The sequence below is a fragment of the Cupressus sempervirens genome, chromosome 9, assembly GCF_028749045.1.
Source record: "Cupressus sempervirens isolate cs-2001-9-10 chromosome 9, ASM2874904v1, whole genome shotgun sequence".
Classification (NCBI taxonomy): domain Eukaryota; kingdom Viridiplantae; phylum Streptophyta; class Pinopsida; order Cupressales; family Cupressaceae; genus Cupressus; species Cupressus sempervirens.
The window spans coordinates 448,845,147-448,867,339 of record NC_143126.1 but is presented as its reverse complement, the minus strand read 5'-3'; the positions used below and the strand labels follow the sequence as shown (position 1 = coordinate 448,867,339).

Below are 22,193 nucleotides of genomic sequence, written 5' to 3'. Positions count from 1 at the left end.
GTTTGCTTAACATAGCAACATTTTGTCAAAATGGTTACAATGAATTAAATGACTTTGTTAACCATGATTAGATTATAAAATGAGATCACATAGACCTTATTAGACTTCATGCCTTCATGTCTCCTTGCTAGAGACTTTATGGTGAACCTTGTGTCCTCAAATGCTCTTGTACTAGCTAGACTATAATTTCTATGATTAATATTACTAAAACTATGACTAAGGCCTCTACAAATTAAAAAATATATAATTATTTTATAACTTTATATTACTTTTATCACGAGTAATCTTTTTTATATAATTAACTATATATTATTATATTCTAAAATATTTTCTAAATAAAACATACATATTTAAAAACTTGAATTTTTTTACAAATATTACTAATTTACACTTATTTTCTAATTTTGCATTATTTGTATTCATACAAATAATTCATATCATCAAATATTTTCATTTCTTCTCATTAAGAATTGCATCTAAATTTCACCTCACTTCAAACTCTACTTAAGATATATGATAATAAAATGTTTATTGTATTTAATATATGCATTATTAACAATATTGATAAACCATTTAAATTTAAGATAATTTATTAAAATATTTGTAAACTAGAAACATTGATAAAAGTATTAAAAGGATCAAACCATGGTTTAAAAAATCACATGACTCATAATTAAGTGTGAGAATCTAGGGGAACACTCCTAGAATCCAAAGACAAGGAATAAAAATAGGACAATGCATATGCAATAGACTAAAATGTAAAAACTTAGAGACAATTTAGTTTGTTATTTAGACATATGCCCAAAAATAGTTGTTAATAATAAACACATTTGCTATCAAGTAGTGTGGCAATGAGAGACTTCAAAGAGGTTGTCTTGGGCCTAATTGAGCAAGCATATGGGGGACTCTGTGAGAGAAACAAATTTCTAGAGTTAAGATCAATTAGTAATTATATTCACCCTAGCGAAGCCAACAAGGATGATAATCATTATGTCAGAATTTTTGTCAATCTGAATCTCAAATGCTAGAACAATGTGAAGAATGCTTTCATTGGAGAGTGTAACAAATAAAGTGCATCCAATGAGATAGAATTTTGGTGGAGATGTATAATAAATAAAATAACAATTTTAAACTATTTTTGTTGATATCATTCATTATCTACTTTTATTATTATGAAAAGAAAATATTAGTAGATTTTAAAAAAAATACATATTTGTCAAAATCTTTATTAATTAGAAGAAGATTTGTGAACAACAAATGTCAAAATATAAGAATAATTCATAATGATTTAAATATTTTTACTTTTTTTTATAATCCTGAATATATTCTAAAGTCTATCTTATATCATAAATTAATAAATGAATTTTTAAGTACAACTGCTCTACACCACCTCCCCCAATTTATTTAAAAAAAATCTAAAATTCAAGAGTTCACATTAAACTCCAAGATGAAAAAATAGGAAAACGAGAAAACTGTAATGGTGATGTAATAAATGAATGAAAGAAAGATTGCAAGGTCGTTAGCATCATTCAAAAGTCAGAAAATTAGGAAGCATCTAGTTGAATTAAAAAAAAAAGGTCTATGTTAAATTAACATGAGTTGTGTCACAAAATAATTTTGGAGCTCACATGCCTTGTTTATGCCAGAGCTACAACATAGGACAAAATTTGAAAAATGTTTCTTGCATGCCATATGTCCATACCTATTCCAAAGCTCCCTCCAAGTTTTGGTGGCAACAGTTTATACCTTTAGCCCAATGACATTGGGTTTTGGAGACTGGCTTATCATTTGTTAATCCTTTTCACTAGTAGAATCATTACGCTTTGTGTGATGTTTAAGCTAAGCCTAAATTGAACAAATACACAATAAACTTTCATCAAGAAGTCTAACAAATAAGGTGCATTCAATGAGATAACATGTTGGTAGAGATGTATATTAAACTAGCACTTGCACCTTTTAAGAGTGCAAGAGTTAAGTTGATACTTTTATATAGTTTAATGAGTGTTTATTAAGATTTGATGATGAAATTTTCAATTCAATCATAGATTTCAACATTATATATAACAATGTTATAATTAACCACTCTAGTGTGTGCATTTCCATAGATTTGGGATGGAAGGAAAAGGCAATATCATGTATAACAAATTTGTACATTCCTCGCAGGCAACTAAACAAAAAGACAATACATATCAGGTAAGATTTGATGACGAAATTTTCAATTCAATCATAGATTTCAACATTATATATAACAATGTTATAATTAACCACTCTAGTGTGTGCATTTTGATAGATTTGGGATGGAAGGAAAAATCAATATCATCTATAACAAATTTGTACATTCCTCACAGGCAACTAAACAAAAAGACAATACATATCAGGTAAGATTTGATGATGAAATTTTCAATTCAATCATATATTTCAACATTATATATAACACTATTATAATTAACCACTCTAGTGTGTGCATTTCCATAGATTTGGGATGGAAGGAAAAAGCAATATAATGTATAACAAATTTGTACATTCCACACAGGCAACTAAACAAAAAGACAATACATATCAGGAAAAGATAATAAACATGCATACCAAATCTATACATTTCTTAAAGGAAAATGAAAGAAAAGATAAATTATATATATAATAAATTTCTCATAAAAAGATGAAGGAAAAGAATATAAATATGTATAAGAAATCTATACATCTCTCCTAGACATATGAGGAAAAGGAAAAGTCATGTTCATCTTTCATCAGATTTAACCATCATCCCTTGCATGCTAACATAGTGTCAAAATTATGTCAAAGTGTAGAGTAATTACTTTAATATATTTCATAGAAGATGCCCCAAATTATGTAATAAATCACAGACATTCACATTGATATTACTATGTGCAATGAGTTTGCTTTGTGTCAGATATTAAAGATCATCCGTCCGTTTTTGTTCTTTGTTTCAAGTTTTATAAGTCCAAGTTTCTTTCTTTTCCTTCAATTTGAAAAAGTGCCCTATGAGCTTACTTGTTTAAAATGTATATTTGTTAACCCAACCCATGATTCTATGAAAATATAATTACTAGAAAATAATAGTATTATTGTCATGCAATTTAATTGATATATCTGCGACCCACCATATAAAAAGAGCAAGATTTTCCTGCTTTAACAATTGAAAAATCCCTAACACTCTAGTATTTGTTAAAGCTTACTAAATCTAAAAGAATTGAAAATTAAAATCTACAACCATTAAATAACTGATAATTGATCACAAAAACTAATCTTGATGCTTTGGTTTTAGACCTTGGGAAGGATTTATTTGATTTGATTCAAGTGGAACTAAAAACTTGAAGTAAGTGTAAAATAATTAAAAAATAATTCCTCTTTTTTTTTTTTGGGGGAAACTTCTTGAAAAGTGTCCTTGATAGCTAAACTAATATAGCATATTCCATAAAGAGTTCTTTAATCATACCAACAATCTTTCCATAGACTTCAATTTCTCAAAAATTGAGTTAATATTGTTCATACTTTTTCACAAAATCAGTTGGAACTTGTAAAACATAAGAAAACTTAAGTACCAAAGAAATAAGCATGTGGGCAACCAATCTGAGAGCTAGGGAAGGATTTTAAAACATGAATTGGTCATGGAAATATCTATTACTACTTAGTAACTCATTAATATGCTTGAGACAATACAAAAGTTATGTTTGAATTGCAATATTTTTTGTTGTTGTCATAAGTATTTCTTTTCTACCCTTTGTATTATTTTTGTCTTCCTCATTCTTGACCTATCTTTCGATACTCTATCTCTACCTCAATTTTCATATATATGCAAAACTACAAACATTAAAAATGTTCCACTAGTGGCCTACCAGAATTCTGGTGAATCTCTCCATACTATTGACTAATTCCTTGTTGATGCACACAGTGAGGGACAACTTGTGTGGGTAACAAATAGAGCTTTGACAGCAACCCACCCATTAATAGGAATAACAATAGAATTCTATTGGGGAGAATCAACACGATTAAACTTTTGAGGAATTTAACCCTCGACCTCCACATAGAGAATAATACGTCTTGGTTTGTCATTCAAAAAATCATGTAAATAAATATTTTTTGGAGATCATATGTAGACTCAATCTAACATAAATTATAGTAATACAGGACAAACATTGGATTCACCAATAAACATCTATGCACAAACAATCTAATATAAATGACCTCAATTCTAGTTAGATATTTAACTTCAAACTCTTGCAGGTTTAGGAAGAGAAGCGTATGTCAGAATTTATGTATGTTAATTGTTCTCAAACAAAATTCGAATCCTCCAAGCAAAAGAAAAAATAGAACAATTTTAATAGAATATGTTAAAGTTCTTGATACTTGCATTGTTATGTGATGAGATTGGAGAGTTTTTTCTCATGCTTCAATCTTTTTGTTCCCATAAAATCAGATGATTGTAGTTTCTTAGATGCCTTGCATTTTTATAGATTTTGTACAGGTGGTTGGCCAAATATGGTGGTGAATATATAAGGCTGATCTTCAGGTACTTCTACACAAATATGCATTTAATTGCATTTCGTGAGACAAATAAACCCACCACTCCTCATGTTGTCATTGAAAGCGGAAGAGTGGTGGTTTATTAAGCCTCCATTAACAAAAAGCAATGAACAAAATAAAAACAAAATTTCTCAGGTGCACGGATTTTGCATCATAATTTTTGGATGAGACATTTTACTTTGTATTGAGAAAATAAGGGATTAAAAATCGTCACGAAAAAGTGGAATTTTCATAGGTATCCGACACTTTTCTAATGTCAGATATTTTTTCTGTCTATCAACTTAATAAAAAAATAATAATTTTAAAGTATTTTTGTTGATATCATTCAATATCTACTTTTGTGATGAATATAAAAAGTTATAAGATTTAAAAAATTGTCAAAATCTACATCAATGAGAAGAAGACTCGTGGACACCAAATGTCAAAATATTTATCTATAGGAAAATAAGTCATTTGATTAAAAGGGAATAAAACTTTATGTATTTGAAGATACATTATTATTGTATTTGGCTAGTACTATTGCATGCACTAATAATGAATTAGTTCTATACATATCAACCAATTACATTCAAATATTTTAAACTCATTTCCATATTTCTAAAGTCTACATATTTTTTATCAATTAAATTTATTTTAAAAATATTTTTCCTCAATGATAATTGGTTCAATTCAATTGGTCTTATAGGACCCATTTTTCTGGCTCCCTCCATATTTCATTTTTAATGACATGATTTCCCAAAATTATTTATAAACATAGATATATAAAATTGTAATTAAAAATTATTAGTTCGCTCTAAAGCAGTGTATTTATTTATTTATTCTTCAATCTATTCCTACTTATTAATATTTAATTATATTAATTTTTTAAAATCCATCTTAGAAAATTACACAACATACATATAGTTTTTAAAAAATATATAATATAAGTCTTAATTATCATATAAATAATTATACACTTTTTAATTCTTTATTTTATCTCTTCTAAATAGTTAATCTCTATCCTACTTTACGTCTATATGAATATTAAATATATTGATAATTATAATGATTTAGCTAATATTCTTAAATACATTTCCATTTTTTTCATAGTTATTATTCATCTAACGCAAGTACATGCCACTATATAAATGGTAGTTATTTTTTAAATTAAAATTATTTTTTGAATCTAAACATTTAGAATGTAAAGTAATAAGGAAAATGATTTAATTTAATTTTTTTATAGATCCTATAGTCTAATAGCTATCTCAAATTGATATGTCCATTTTTAAGTGCAACACACTTGACCCTTATTTATTTTAAAAAGAAAATCCCACCAAAAACTACTACTTTTTGCACAAATAGATCAATTGTAATAAAAAATAATCAACTATTACTACATGTGTTATTAATGCCAATAGACATTCTACAATGACAGAATGGGTGGAGTGGGATGATGTGAGAGTGTTAATGTTATCTTTTATTCTTTTAGGTTAAATTTGACAACCATCCACATGTCAAAAGTTTAAATCTTATTATAAATAGAATATACTTTCTAAAATAATTTAAAATAAAAAGTTTAAGTTAATAAAAAACTAAATAAATAGAGATAAAAATAAATAAATAATTTTAGATGTAGTAAATTAAATTATAATTATTTTGTAGTGGATATCTATCATCATTTCTTTAGATAGATTTATTTAAGATATCTATACTAGTTATCATTTATTTTTAAACATTTTTAAAAAGTTAAAAAATGATTAATGTGTTATTATCATTTATTTTTTAACATTTTAATGTTGGGGTCGTATGGGCACCCACTTGTGTTATAAAATTTAAAAATAACAAGAGTTGCATGCTTTTGTGCTTGCAACAATAAGCCAATACGTGCTTGATAATAACCTTATTTAAAAAATAAATTTTCAAGCGAACAAATTAGATTATTAATAATTTTAAATTTAAATAACATAATATTTACTAAAACATTTTAAATATATTAATAAATATTTTTCATTTAAATTCAATTAATCAAATATACAAAAAATAATTAAAAAAATTCTATTATGAAAAATTAATAAGATAGAAAAATAATATGAAAAAATTAAGGTCTCTAACAAATATTATATTGATTAAAAAAATTATAGAAACTAAAAAAGAATATTTAACTATAAAACTAAACTAATATAAAAAATAAATTAAAATAATCTAAAAACTAAAACCTAAATCAGTTTTAAAAATAGAAAGTTAAATATATAGAGATCATGAGCTAATGTGATCACAAGTAATTATTATTTTAAATAAACAGGAAAATAAAAACAATAATTAAAAGTGAAGATTTAAAATATAATCTTATGTGAACAAAATAGATTATTAATAATTTTCAATTTAAAGAAGATAATATTTACTAAAATATTTTAAATAGATAAATAAATATATAAATATATATATATATACACTTTTAATGTGCCGAGTAGACTTTTTAACGTGACCGATAGCGCTGGCACGACACACCCACCGGTACCACGGGGAGAAGGGAGACTAGAACTCGTGACCAACCCCCTGCAACAAGGAAGATTTAGCCAACCAAGCTAGGGACCCCGCCTATTAATAAATATTATTTATTTAAATTTAATTTATCAAATTAAAAAAATTATTTATAAAAACTCCATCAAAGAATCTATTATGAAAAATCAATAAGGGCCCGTTTGGTTGCTGGAATACAATCAGAATAAGAATAGAAAATTAGAATTCATTTTTAATTCTTTGTTTGGTGCGTCAAATTGGAATTGGGAATAGAAATACGTATTTCCATTTTGCCCCAAAATGAGCATTTGTCCATTCTCCAAAATACTTGTAATTGAAATTGCTATTCCCATTCCCATTTTGAATTTTTTTTATTTGAAAATGTTTTCAGATCCGCTTCATTATAACTTTCTGTTGGAGCTCCCCAAAATGAAAAATCATGGCCATTCTCAAACTGATGATACTGAAAAAATATATATATTCCTCGGATTCTACTCACAGGAGACCAGTGCACAATGGCCAACGAATCACTTAGCAGCGTGATTTGATCGTTCGATGTGGGGATTTGGATTCACCCGCTTTATTGTTTTTTGCTTCAAATTCTTTTTCATGAATTTGTTAAAAATAAGCGTGTGAGAAGATGAAACCCTCTATAAATTATGTTTTTTCTTTTTCACTCATAAAATTTGATGGGGTTCGAACCTTCAATCTTCAATTCAAGTTTGTGCAACCAAACAAGAGATAAATGAAATTGGATTATAATTTCATATTCTCATTCCCCATTTTCATTCCCATTCAAATTTCTCTTCTAATTTCCAATTCCTATGACTGCAACCAAACGGGCCCTAAGAGAAATACAAAAACATAATATGAAAAAATAGCAAGGTCTTTAACAAATATATATTCTATTGACTAAATAAATTATAGGAACTTACAAATAATATTTAAAGAAAAACTAAACTCTTATTAAAAATAATTAAAAAAACTAAAATCTAAATCAATTTTAAAAATCAAGAAGTTAAATAAATAGAGAAAAATAATAATGTGGAGTAATCTTAAAAAAAAAACCCAATAGTTAAAAGTGGAGATAACAATTAATTAATATCTAAACAAGAGTTAAAAGTGGAGTGAGATAAAAATTGACTGGTAAATAATTAATGGGAAGGATTTACAATTTTTCGGTCAAATTGATAACTTTTCTATCAAACTAACAATTTTTTTAATTAATTGACAACTTTTCCATAAAAAAACAAGAGCTCTTGTGAGCAGGAGTCTCTGCCTTTACGTGGTTGGAAAATAGTGAATTTGGCAAACAAAAAGCAAAGTGACATCTTTTACGAAATTCTGGATGCATCAGACAATTGTATATTACAGTCGTCTATGTGAAAAGAAAGGCATGTGCTTGATGACAAACATAACACTTCATAAGACATAATTACATGCATATCTATAATCACAATCTTTTCTCTAGAACTAAGCTTTGAAATAACACTTAGCTGGATATTAGATTCTTCTTTAGGGGTCCTTTTCAAACTTGACATGCTCAGTGTAGGAGGGCACATTGGGATTTATTCAAAATTTCAAACATCAAAACAAAAAACCAAAGATAATACAATTGGAAGTTTGTTACTCAAGGTGAGATAACTTTTTATGCTGGCCCTATGCCAATTTACAACAATACATGGTCAGTGTGACCATATATTACTTTGTTTGCTATAAAGCTGCTCAAATTTGCACTTAGTTCCCTTGTTAAATCTATGGATGGTTTAATCTTTATAATTCTGATGAGGTTGTCCTTTTAGCTTTGACTACAAAAACTCAGAAAAGAGACAAATTGCTTCCTAAACTCAGGATTCAAAAGAAGAGAAGTCGAAACTTACAATGGTTTATCATGGAATTCTGGATGCATCAGTACTTGGTGGCGACATAGGGGCATGTGGAGAATGCAGACACTTTTATTCGCAAGCTGTAGAATGAAGTGGACACATGATGGCAAGGATGGATGCTGCGTCTATAATTGTCGAGTAGCGCTGCACTGTTTTAGAACAAAAATATATCTCGCTTTGTGAGCAGTTTACGCAGGTAGAGAATGAGAAGATGCGGCTTACGACTGCTTTGTATAAGAGGGCGATGGAACTTGCGTAGGCGGTGGTCTTATGATATTAACACTAATAAATGCTACTCTACTTGTATTGTCGGTGGTCTTGTTCTGATAATAGTAATAAATCAACTGCATTAATATTCTTGCCTTTCGCTACTGACTTAGCTGATGTTGTGTTTTGTTCATTAATAATTTTTATAAAAGTCAATAAAACCCCAACAAAATAGTGTCAACCAATCATAAATTTGTATTTAGCATATGATAATTTCATTTTCTTAATAATATTCCTCAAACTTTGCATATGGCAGGTAGTTACCAAGAAAAAAGAGATAGGTGGGTGAAAAAAATGACATATCAGCTAAAAAATTTAATTTCTTCGTTAAATTCTTTGGTGGAAAATAAATAGTAGATTTTGACAATTAGCAAGTAGGGCTATAGCCTCACCCCATTTTCACCCAGTGAATTGAGAAAGCTAAAACGTCCGAGCTCCACTTTTACAGGAGTAGGTTTCAACTAAACCTGTAGCCGGATTACTCCAAAAAAATAGAATCCAGCCCCTCCTACGGTAGCTCTGCCTAAAAAGGATTTGGGAAACCTGCGGCTCCTGCGTCTCTTCCCCTAAACTCAGATTTTTTAATGAACCGGAAAAACTGCAGTTGCGATGTAAGGTAGTTAGGATCAGTCAAAACTGGAAAAATCAGGAAGCTTCTCTTTAGGCTATAAAAGCTTGTGTTGAATTATGATGAGTTGTGTCACGACAACTGTGAAGTTAGGTGGGCTGTTTCATGCGACAGGGCCGCGATTAATGCCCAGTCTCGCCTCCCATGCTGTGTGTGGCGAAGTCTATTCCCAGTAATTATTAGCAGGTCATTAGGACAAATTACTTTTAAACTAATACTCACATGGTGCCGTTGAAATGATAGTCACGATCTTGGCAATGTCGTGCCATTTGCGAAGCATAGAATGCAAATGGAACTCTTCTCAAGCCCAACCCAAAATGGGGTACTCAGGGACTGGAACCCGGATCGCACTCATACTCAACCAATTTCCAATTCAGACAGGAAATTGATATCGTTGATGAGAGGCATTATCGAGAGAGAGGTTCCCGATTCCCAGGTTCGCCTATCCTCCTGCTGCGTTATCTGTAGAATTTATTTACGACCATGTTGGAAATTGGCTTCAAATTTGATGCTACTCATTGGCTAATACATAGTTTTACAATTGAAAGGACTCAATTTGAAAGCGCTTTTGTAAAATTGAACCATACAATGAATTAGTTGGCTCTATTTGTTTGAATTCAGGTATTGAATTTCTTGATAGGAACTATCCCTAGGGTTTTTATGTCTTACTTCAGAATAAGTAAAGGGATAGCAGTGATCTTGCCAGTGTCAGACGGTATTAATGTGTCTGGTTTAGTTATATTTGTTGGTCAAAGCTTCCATTATAAGAGAAAATCCACAAATTGGAGAAAACCTTCCATTTTCTGTTGTTTCAGATGGATAAGCCGAGTGTCGAGCTCCGGATCTTCTCATTTCTATTCCAGATTACATGCCCATTTCGTGTGTGGAGTCCAAATTGTTCTTACAAGTTTTTTGTAGGTCCCTGAAAATTATCGATTGCTATTTTAGTGTGGATTTATGTGTACAATATAGAAAGGTTAAAACTTATATTCTGTTGGGGCCCAGCTAGTGGCTGATCACTCTTGGTCTTTGTTACCCCACTCTTGGTCTTTATTGCTCCAAAAGTGCTGTGGTGGTTTGACACTATTCTAACTTTCGGCTTTAGAGGGGTTACCATAATTTATCTAATTCTGACTATGTAAATAAAGATTTGAACTTCGCTCATAGCTATCAATACTAATATTTTGGAATATTTGAGCTCTTGCTTGAGAATGCGAAATGATGTTTTTGGGCATCTTCATTATATGCTGAGAGTAGAAAGGATTGTTTGAGACTTAAGCCTAAAAATCACAGTTGCAGTTTTTCTTGATGGGCCACTTCTAGTTGCAGGAGGTGTCAAGACAAGTTCTTTTATACACAATCTTTTGTAAATCACCTTAATTTAACTATGAATTGTGAAAGCTTAAATACACTAAAGGAATTGTTTTAGAGACTTGAGCATAAAAATTGCATTTTTCCTTGGTAGGCCTAACATAGTTGTAGGAGGCATCAAGACAAGTTCTTTTATATACAATTCTTTTATGAACTACCTTAAAAATGTATGGATTGTGAAAGCTTAAACACTCTTAAAAATATAATATTTTGGCATCTTGTAAGTTTTACTTGAATATCAAAAATAACTCTTAAAAATTGAAAACATTGATTGCCAAGGCAAAATTTAAACTTGAGTTTGTATGACTATGGATTGAACCTTTTTACATTCTTAGTTACCAAACCTGGCCAGATCTGGGCTTTTTGGACTGGCAGAATTTGTTCGATTTGGTCTGAAGTTTTAAATTTCTATAGAAATTCTACCAAATTTTATTTCGAAAATTCTGGACATCCAAAGGTTTTTGACTTCCTGAATGAACTTAATTTTTTCAACCATGTAACTATGGTTGCATGTGTAACTGTCAATTTTTGTTGAAAATTCCGGAGATCAAAGTTTGAATTTTTTGAACTGGGTAACTATAGTTACATGTGTTAATGTCAACCAAAAAATTTAATGTTACAAAAAACATAATAGCAATTGAGAACCTCTATATGTCAATCGAACATTCAATTTCAAGAGAAACATAACAGCATTTGAAAGCCTTTCCATACCCTGCACTGAGATTTGCCCATTCAGAGAGAAAGCTCTATGTGCCTTAATGAGAACCCAGCTTTTGGTCGTTTAGTGTGTTCCTATATTTACAAGTAAATTAAATTGAGTTTACATGTTGTTGGGATCCATGGATATAGTTATCATTCATTCTTTTGATGTGCATAATGTCTACTGAAATGTTTGAAAACAGTACTAAATGAAATCTTGACTTTAAAGAAATCCGGTCGGATGACTTTAAAGAAATCCGGTCGGAAGACTTTGGGGTCAGTGGATAGGGAATCTGAGACTTTGTTGAGAGCTTTCCATCATGGTGTAGATTATGTAGAGCTGAGAGAATTGTTAAATGGTTATTACAGATGCTGGTACTAAAAATATTGTAGCCAACAGGTGGAATTTTCATCTTTAATTGCAGATTGCTTTAAATCTTTGTCTGCAACACTCACTGAAGCTTGAGAAGCTTGAGATAGCTGTTGGAATGAGAGGTCACCATGGATTCTCATTTAGATGCAGTTGAGTCATCATGGATCATCATGGGTTCTCATCTAGTTGTGGTTGAGTCATCATGGATCATCATGGATTCTCATCCAGTTGTGGTTGAGTCATCATGGCCCTTTCATCTAGTGCACCGCTAGGCACTCGCTGTTATGCATCCTACTAGTGGCACATTTTTATTGAGACCTACTATAAATAGCAAGTATTTGTTAGCAAACTTACTGTAATTTTGTTTGGAGACTTACTATAAATAGTATTTCTGACGTTAAACATGTAGTTGTGTGAATCATACTTACTAATTTTAGTAAGTTGTCTTCAATTAGGACTTTGCAACTCGGTTGTTATATGCTACTCAAAGTCATGTTTTGAAGTACATTTTTGAGTTTGTTGTAATTGTAAAACTTCCTGAGAAATAATATTGAAAGATATTTGCCCATGGTTTTTTTCGTAGTATAGTTGTACCAGGTTTTTCCACATAAATCTGTTATGTGTTTTTGTTCTTCTCTGTAATTTTTAGCACTTGTAATTATCATGAAAATTGGTATCAGAGTGAGGCTATTTGTGTAGAAGTTGTTTGTTTTAAGAGGTGAGCAATGGCAGGAAGTTCTATTACCAAATTCAAGGTGCAAAAGTTTGATAGTTCCAATTGTCCTCTATGGAATCTTAAGATTCAATCCTTTTTAGTGAAGGATGAAAGTGATAGAGTTCTTAGAGGGGTATCATCAAAACTTGCTAATATGGGCACAACAAACAAGAATATCACGGATAATACGTCTAGAGCAACAATCCAGTTAGCTCTAGAAGATCCAATTTTGTTCAAGGTTGCAGAGGAGGAATCTGCTCACGACATGTGGAATAAGCTTGCAAAGTTGTATTTGTCAAAGTCATTGGCATAAATAATCCTGTAATGAATGTAGTTGTATAATTTGAGAATGCGCGAAAATCATCAGTCACAGATCATTTAAAGATTTTAACAGACAATCAAGTTGGCTTCAATGGGTGTGAAAATTGATGAAGAAGATAAGGCAACAATATGACTATGCTCCTTGCTAGAAAGTTGGGGTCAACTAGTTATGACTCTCAGTAATTCTGCATCAAGTGGCTAGTTGGCCTTAAAAGATGTGCTAGCTGCAGTAATCTATGAAGATTCAACATGGAAAACATCTCAAGGATCTTTAAATGAAGCCATAGTCGCTAGAGGCAGAACTCAAGAAAGAACCAACATTGAGCATGAACAAACCGGGTCTGATTCCAAGGAATGGAAAAAGGCAAGTGCTGGAACAGCGGCAATAATGGACATGTCTATAAGGATTTTAAGTTGCCAAAAGCAACGAAGGAGAGTCCTAGTACTTTGAGGAAAACATTGTAGAAGTTCAAACAAAATTGGAAGATGGAGAGGTATTAACTTCTAATCTGAAAAGTTGTGTACTTTATGTCTGTATTCTTGATTTTGGTGCCTTCTTTTTATATGACTCCATATAGTGACTAGTAGTCTACCTACTGGGCTTGTGATGGAGGTATGATTTACATGGGAAACAACAACCCATGTGAAGTTGTTGGTGGAGAGGTAAGAATCAAGATGTTTGATGGAGTAGTTAGAACTATTCAACATGCTTGACATGCACTTGGTTTAAAGAAAGAATTGCTTTCACTTGGAGTGTTTGATGAACAAGGTTATCGTGTCAATGGTGAATATAGTTGTCTCAAGGTAACAAAGAGTTTTAGTTGTGCTAAAGGAAGAAAATGTGAACGATCTCTATAGGTTGGTTGGAAAAAATGATAATGGAGAGATTGTTGTGGCATCTAATGTAGAGATGGACACATTGACTGACATCAAAGGCTAGGCCATATGGGTGAGCAATGTTTCAAGGTATTGCTAGATTGGAATCTTCCCCCAGGTGCCAAATCCAAAGATTTGAGTTTATGCAATCAATATGTTGTCACAAAAGTTTGCACCCACGTCCAAAGTTTTTACCTAAGGACAACCTTGTGAAACATGGAAACAACCTCCAAGTTGTGGGACTTGAACTGTGAGGTTGAGTCTTCGGAGAAGGCCGGCTTCCTTTACTATCAGGGTGCACCTAACTACTCTTGGAGAGGAAAAGGGAGAAGGAATGCATGAAAAGCAAATCTACCTATTCTAATCTAAGGGGGTGATGCACCAAAATAGAGTGTTCAAACCAATCTCTGCCCATACATGCACTATTGAACCATCATGACACCAAAAGATATACACATTTAGATTTGCTTTAATCTAACAATCACATGTAGATCAGAAAACCCAAAATGAATGACACAAGGAAAGAGAAGATTCACTTATATATCATTCACAGGCCAAAAGAGATACAGTCATGCAGATTGCAGATCTCTACAAAACACCAATGAGAGGCAAATAGCTCTTGCACTTTCACATTAATGGCTGAAGGAGATAAAGCAGAATATCATACAGTTCAGAGGCAAAGGGAATTTACACTGAAGTTGCAGAGCAATATTAGAGAAGTCAGACAAGAGTCGACTTTTACAAAATCTGCAAAAATTGCCTTTATAGTTCAGGCATAACTGAGATATTTTCAAACTGAAATTACTCTACAACCATTGCCATTAAGTCCTACAGAGAATAATCATGGAGATCTGAATAAAATATGATCTAAGCACAGATCCGGATGCAATGATATTTGATCTTTGTTAGAACAGGGCCCTGAGGAGACAGAAACGACGCCATTAAATTTTTTGACCAAGTAGATGGATCGGATTAGAGGTGATGGAGTGTTTTCCCGCGTTCATTGAGTTCAGCATTCATACAAGAGTGGTTGGCATTGATCACAAGGATTAGATTGCGAAACAAAACTTGATTTCCCCTGTTTCTAGCTCGTGAATCAGCAGGTTCAAATAGTCAATTGAATATTGCACCCAAGTTAGGCCACGTGGGCCAATAACTTCATTTTATTTTGCCACCCCGCAAGTCTCCACGCAGTTGACCGACATCTCCTTATTAGTTGTGCCACCTCCTCAAACCCTAACCGCATGTAACCGCCAACCGCTCAGCCCCAACTGTGCTGCCTTCACTGTTAATACTTTGGCCGGGCCCGCAAGGACATGTGTTGTCTAGGCGCTTCCCCGCAATGTTTTACTTCCTCATAACTTCATAATGCGGGAAAGCCCTGATCATTGATCTTTGCAAGATCAACAATCGAGAAAGACTCTCTATTCACTGCGCCTGTCCATGAAAACTTGGGCCCATGAAACACTTCAACATCTGACTTAGCCTGACCTGGCCCCAACTGGCATCACCCTGGCAAACAACTGGCACCACCTGGAACAAAACTGACTCCACAAGGACACACGGCAGCGAGGTGCATGCCCGCATTATTTAATTGCCTTGCATCTTGTTAATGCGAGGAAGCGCCAACCCTTGATCCTCTTCAAATCCACGATGATTATAAATTCTGCAGGACGGTATACCTAGTCAGCTAGACGGACCAATGGGATTTCTTCGTTGTACTCTGACTTGCCTGACAACTGCCACCGAGGACGAGCCGTCAATACCTCTGAGAAAAGTGGGTCCATGACGTCACACCAGCCATGTGTCGTAAGGGCGTATATTCGCATTGTTTAATTTCCTTGCAACTTCATCTTGCGGGCATGTGCCAGCCGTTGATCAGATCGCATCAGACAGTGGAAGGTGAATTGGGAACATGTGAGGCCGTGGGACAGGAGTCACAAAGGGGCATGCTCGCATTCCTTAATCTTCTTGCAACTTTATCTTGTGGGCATGCGCCAACCCTTGATTTCGGGAGATCCAACAGTGCTCGTAACATGTGCCCACTGAACTTGTGCAACTATCCTCCGTGATGTCATTCAGACACGCGTCACCAGGGCGCTTGCCCACATTGTTAGGAGGTCTGACAGAAGACAAAATGCGGGAAAGCAGGTGCCAATCAAAATGCCAACTCATTAGCCACCTTGTCTACCCTCTGCGGCTCACAAGAGAAAGCGGACCCACTTGCCACGCGTCGCAAAGGGGCTTCCCCGCATTACGTAAAGGTCATGCATTTGGAGAATGCGGGAAAGCGCCCATTGTAGATCGCCAAAGATCTAATGGCGCAGAAAGTTGCAGGCCAATGAAAACAAAACATAAGGTTTTAAATACTTTATTTTTTTGACATTTCCAGGGCATTTAAAATAATATAAAAGATGGAAGGTGACCGTTGGGTGAGGTTTGCATTCAAATTCAAATTTTGGCGGGGAGGGCATAAAATGGCAACACAATATTTATTTGGAAAACATAATAGACTAAGTTTTTCTAGAAGCACTACCAAAAGCAAAGATATATTAGATTCAATTCATTGAGATATTTTGGAAGCTCCTATTACATCTATTAGAGGTTCATCATTTTTTTCCATTCATAGAATGACTATTCTTGTAAGATATAAATTTATCTTCACAAGAAGAAATTTGAGCGTTTTCTTTTTTCAAGAGGTTTAGGGTTCTGGTAGAGAATAAATGGGTAAGACAATAAAATGTCTAAGAACAAACAGTGGAGGTGAGTTTTGCGCAACAAAATATAACTAGTGTTGTACTGAGCATTGAATTGCAAAGCAATTGATGGTTGCTAGGACACCACAAGAAAATGGTGTTGTTGGACGCATGAACCATGCTATTATGGAGCGAGCCAAATGCATTTTGAGAATTGATGGTTTGGAGAAGATGTTTTGGGTTGAGGTTGGTAGCACATCTTCTTTTTTGATTAATTTGATCACCCACTCCTTCTCTTCATTAGTAAATTTATGAAGAAATAAGGAAAGGTATACCAATTAATTACTCATTTCTCCTTGTTCTTGGTTGAGATGCTAATGTACATATTCGTAGAAAGAGGAGAAATAAGCTGGACAAGAAGTCCACAAAATGTATTTTTCTTGGTTTTGTAGAAGGTTCAAATAGGTACAGGATGTGGGATGCTGATACCCACAAGATTATAATTAGCCAAGATGTGTATTTTAATGAAAAGTCAATGCAAAGAGGTGAAGAACAACAAGCTATTGAAGTTATTCCACTAATGGTGGAAAAATGTGATGATAATCTAGATGTGCTTGTATATCTGTATACAAACCACCTCATTTACATAAGTGCAAATTATCCAACATTGGGCTTTCCTTTGTTATATTTTGAAGATAGTTGGGGGAAGAGCCAGATCTAATGGCAATAATACCTTCTTTTGAATTGCCCATGGGTTTCATTTCTTTGTTGGGGTACGTGTCATGCATGCATAGGTTTTTGAAGAGAAAGGGAAGGAGCAATGTGCGAGAGCATACATCGGCGCGACATGTGTCAAGGGCAGAGTTTGGGGCAAAAATTCATTTGAAAGTATTATAAGGTCCAAAATTACTAAGAGTGGGGGGGGGGGGGTGTGCGTGAATCATTAATCTATTAGATTCAAACTTTTACCAAATATGCAACTCAAATCAGATCCATTCATTAACTATACAACCACATGCATCCAAATTTAACTTGTGAAGCAATAAGTAATGAAACACATAAAACCATCCAAAAAATACAACTCAAGAACATCGAGATTTTTCATGTGGAAACCTTGGTCAGAGGGAAAACCCATGATGGGAATTAGTACTCACAAATATTTTCACTATAATGAAGTATGCCGGGTTAAAGGCCTTGTGCTGTTAGGAGCTTACAATAATGCTTGGTTAACAGAAGACCCTGTTAAGAGTCGCCAAGTAAAGGGATTTTCCTATGGCCCTATTAGGAGTAACCTTGTGAAAGGATTTAAAACTCAATTAGTGAGCCACCCACTTAAAGAATTTAATCTTCAAACCCATTAGGATCCTTCTTATCTTGTTAGGAGTGACCCGGTTAAGACAACCTGTTAGGATTCAATGAGTGAGATGATCTGAGAGTAATGTTTCTTCTCTTCTTGTACAGATCTAGCTAAGCACAAATTCTATCTCTTCTTGTAGATAAACTCATGATCTACACTTCGCAAATACATCCGACTGAAATACAAATATATCCTTCATTTGTTCCTTAATAGAGACATATTACATTTGAATTTTACCTTTAGCTAGCCAAAATGCATTACAAATCCCTAATCCATCATTTTCCAATTTCAGTCAGCTTCCAATTTTAATCACTCATTGAACTGACCAAGAACACTTAAACCTCTTCACCTTTTCCAATATACATGCATGACTCCAAGAAACTCGATCACCACAAATGATACAAGGCCATAACATTGTTCCATATCATACTGACACATCACCACAACACCTTTATCATGAAAAGATTCATTGGAGTCGACCATGACATCACATTAGCGGATCAAACATAAATGGTCCAAGTATTTTATGAACTCCTTGCACAATGATTTTCAATTGATTAAAACAATGTCTTCCAATACACTAAGCACTATGTGATCGAAACATGAATCACATGACTGAGTCAAGACAATATATCTTGAACCACAACAGTTGATGCTACACAGATTTGATAAATCAATTGAATCAATCATCATCTGTCAGTACTGTTCTTCTTGGTTGCCTTGTCATTCTTCAATCGATTATGACTTTCATCAATCTGACCATGGAGGTATAACAAGGTACATACATCTACTTTGGATTGGTTGTTATTAGCACACGTATTTCGATCTTTTTCTAAGATAAACATGTCAAACTCTCTCCTAACATTGTGATATTACTATCAAGATTCAACTGTGTAGTTTTTGAGCCAGTACTCATGAAACATGGGTTAATGAGTCTGATTTAAAAACTACATAGTTGAATCGTGATAGTAATATCACAATTTGACTTGTTGTGGAAAAATATCTCCTATTTATCAATTGATGAGCTTAAGGGGCTTTCTAATGAATGGTTCATAATGCACAACACTTGGTGAAGGTTTTGCAAATGGGGTTGCAAGCAGAGTGGGTTTAACCATGGATGAAACTTCGGAGTTAAGTGCGCTCAAGCTGGAGTAGGACTTGGATGGGTGACTTCTCGAGAAGTCCCAGTGCTTCACCTTTGTGAGAATCACCTAAATCCAATGAGTGTTAAGTGTTCCATTCATCCTCATGAGAGATGGGTTCGTGTGAGCCACTACTCATTGTAACATAACGTTTTCCCAGGTCTAAATTAACATCTATCATACTCAAAGAATACAGTTATTACTTTGTTTCATAGGAAGACAGTTATATCATTCAAATTCATGTGAATAAGATTTACCGCTAAAATCAGTTAGACTAAATTTCTTAACTTAAAAACTTGAAATATCATCAAATGAAATTATTATAGAATTTGAAAACTACATACCTCGGAAAACTGAGATCGAATTCAAACTAGGGATGCTTCTGCAACCACCCGGGTTAGTCCACAAATACACTATAACAATTTCACATGACAACTATCATCTAAAAACCACTATCTTAAAATCAAATGATAATTACAATTAAAAAATTCTATTAGTTTAAATTAGGGCATCATTTACCATCGGTTCATTTAGGGCTTCTGATACCGCTATCTCACTTAGGGCTTCCAATACCACGGATTCATTTTAGAACTTCTGCGACCACAGATTCAATTTAGGGCTTCTGCGATGATGGATTCAATTCCAAGGCTTCCCCGACGATGGATTCGATTTAGGGCTTCTGCGACCACAGATTCAACTAGGGCTTTTGATACCATGGATTCAATTAGGGCTTCCAATACCATTGTATCATTTAAGGTTCCAGCTGTCACACAATCATTTAGGGCTTCAGATTTCTTTCCTTCCGATTGCTTAACTGTGATAGTAACTCAGGGTTAGAAATATACTTATATTTGATATGAAAAACAATCCACGATTCTATAATGGTAACAATAAATTAACTGAATTTAATCTTACCTCCACATAACTAAAAATGATAATACCTGTTTTCGATAAACAATTGAATGCATAGCTTATATTTGTCTGCCGCAAATCCGACATCTTGAGAGAGGTGAAACATTGTCAGGGGCTTAACCACCCAACTTCGGACCACAATATATCCCCACAGAATCTCTAATGAGAAAGGCCCTCCCTACCCGGAAATGACAGGGAACATCATTCCATCCACTGGGCATCATGATATATAACACGCCATACGACTTGGCAGCAATAGTTCACCATAATAGGAATATGCATGAGCTATTAATTAATTCATTTTGATTGACAAATATTGAAATGTCATAACTGATACTGGTTCATATTAATGATGGTTCCTTTCTCACACCTCATCACCCATCTTCTTGGCTACACAGGCAGGTGAGTCCTAGGTATCTAGAATTCTCAGAACAACCGGTTTTGTCAATTAAACATGCATCCAACATTTCATTAGCTGTGATTACATAATTATTTTCTCTAAAGATCTCTAAATTGAATGACTAATTAATTAATTCCACCATATTGCCTGGTGAGTTCCATGGTGTTCGGATTTACGATAAAATTTTCATCTTTGTATGGTTTGAATAAATGTATAACATTCTAAGCCAAATTTAATTGCTCTCAGCTTTCATTGCATTTCTATCTCTTATATGCATGATTGATACACTCTAATGAATAAAGAATCATCTATGATTTAAGAATAGTTTCCAAGAACTAGAAATCTATTACCGCCCATCATGTTTCAGTCTGTGATTATATTAGTACTAGTACATTGGATTTGCTTTACATTTCTTCACCTTATCATGCATCATTGTTGATCTGATATTCAAAATCTCCATTGCAAATATATAACTAGATGTACTTGGTTCTAAACTGAGATTGTTAATTTTTACATATGTCATGAATTACATCGAGCTACAAAATGAATCTATTTACTATCCCATGGATGAAAACACATATATCATGTTATGGGTTCATTATCTCAATCTTAGTTTTTCAATTTATAATAGAATATATTTGATTTTACTAGAGAAGATAACATTCTTAAAAAGGGAAAACAAATAATTACACATTCGAACAATATAGGAAGATGTCTGAATTATCATATGTTAATGGCAATGATAATAAAGTAAACAGACGACAGACTAGAAACATAAGCTTCATTGTTAAAAACTGGAATTATTCATACTTCAAGTCGAAGATATATGGAAAATGATTTACTGGTATAAAAAAAAATGTAGTATCTTATATTCTATATGAGCTTTCCTTTCTCATAATAGATTGCCGACCCAAATTAGCAGACGTGTTAACAAGGAAAGTATAATTAAAAGAAAATGATTGTAAGAAATGGGTAATCTTACTCAACTCTCTCTCAATCCAAACCTGGGAAGAGTCCGCACCTGGTATTAACTGTCTACCCTGGCTTAGTGGTTTGAATACAATCGATTTAACTTTCCAAGCGGATTACAGGCAGGGCCGAACTTAACCTCTGCAGACGGCTAACATAGAATCACAGGTTGCTAAGAAAAAGAAGGACGATGATGGATACAGATGCAGGATGCCAAAAACAGGATGATGCTCAGCGGCATGGGAGGTGTACTCCCAGTATCCCCCTCATGGAATTTGAGAGGTACATAATATACAAACCCGACCATGTCTGTAAAAAGCTGAAATCGAGACTTATTGGCTTCCACACATTATCAAGAAAACTATACGATTTCCAAACATTTAATTCAATGTAAATCAATTAAAAGCAAGAACATAAGTTGGAAGATTATAATCGATTCAAATTTCCAAGCATTTAATCGATTAACAAGGAAAACATAAAAGAATGGAAAAGAGAAAAAAAAGTTGAAAGATTATGACTCAGAAATTATAATAATCA

The 22,193-nt window shown here is 33.1% G+C and overlaps 1 protein-coding gene across 1 annotated transcript in view; it reads left to right on the top strand.

Moving 5' to 3' along the window:
• The first annotated feature begins 9,552 nt into the window (after positions 1-9,552).
• The window catches only part of LOC149539243 (sec14 cytosolic factor-like), a 58,118-nt gene continuing 45,477 nt past the window's right edge, over positions 9,553-22,193 (top strand). Inside the window, exon 1 of the mRNA XM_089800570.1 lies at positions 9,553-10,261. Coding sequence (XP_089656696.1) covers positions 10,109-10,261 — 153 coding nt within the window. The 5' untranslated portion in view covers positions 9,553-10,108. The remainder of the gene's footprint in view (positions 10,262-22,193) is intronic.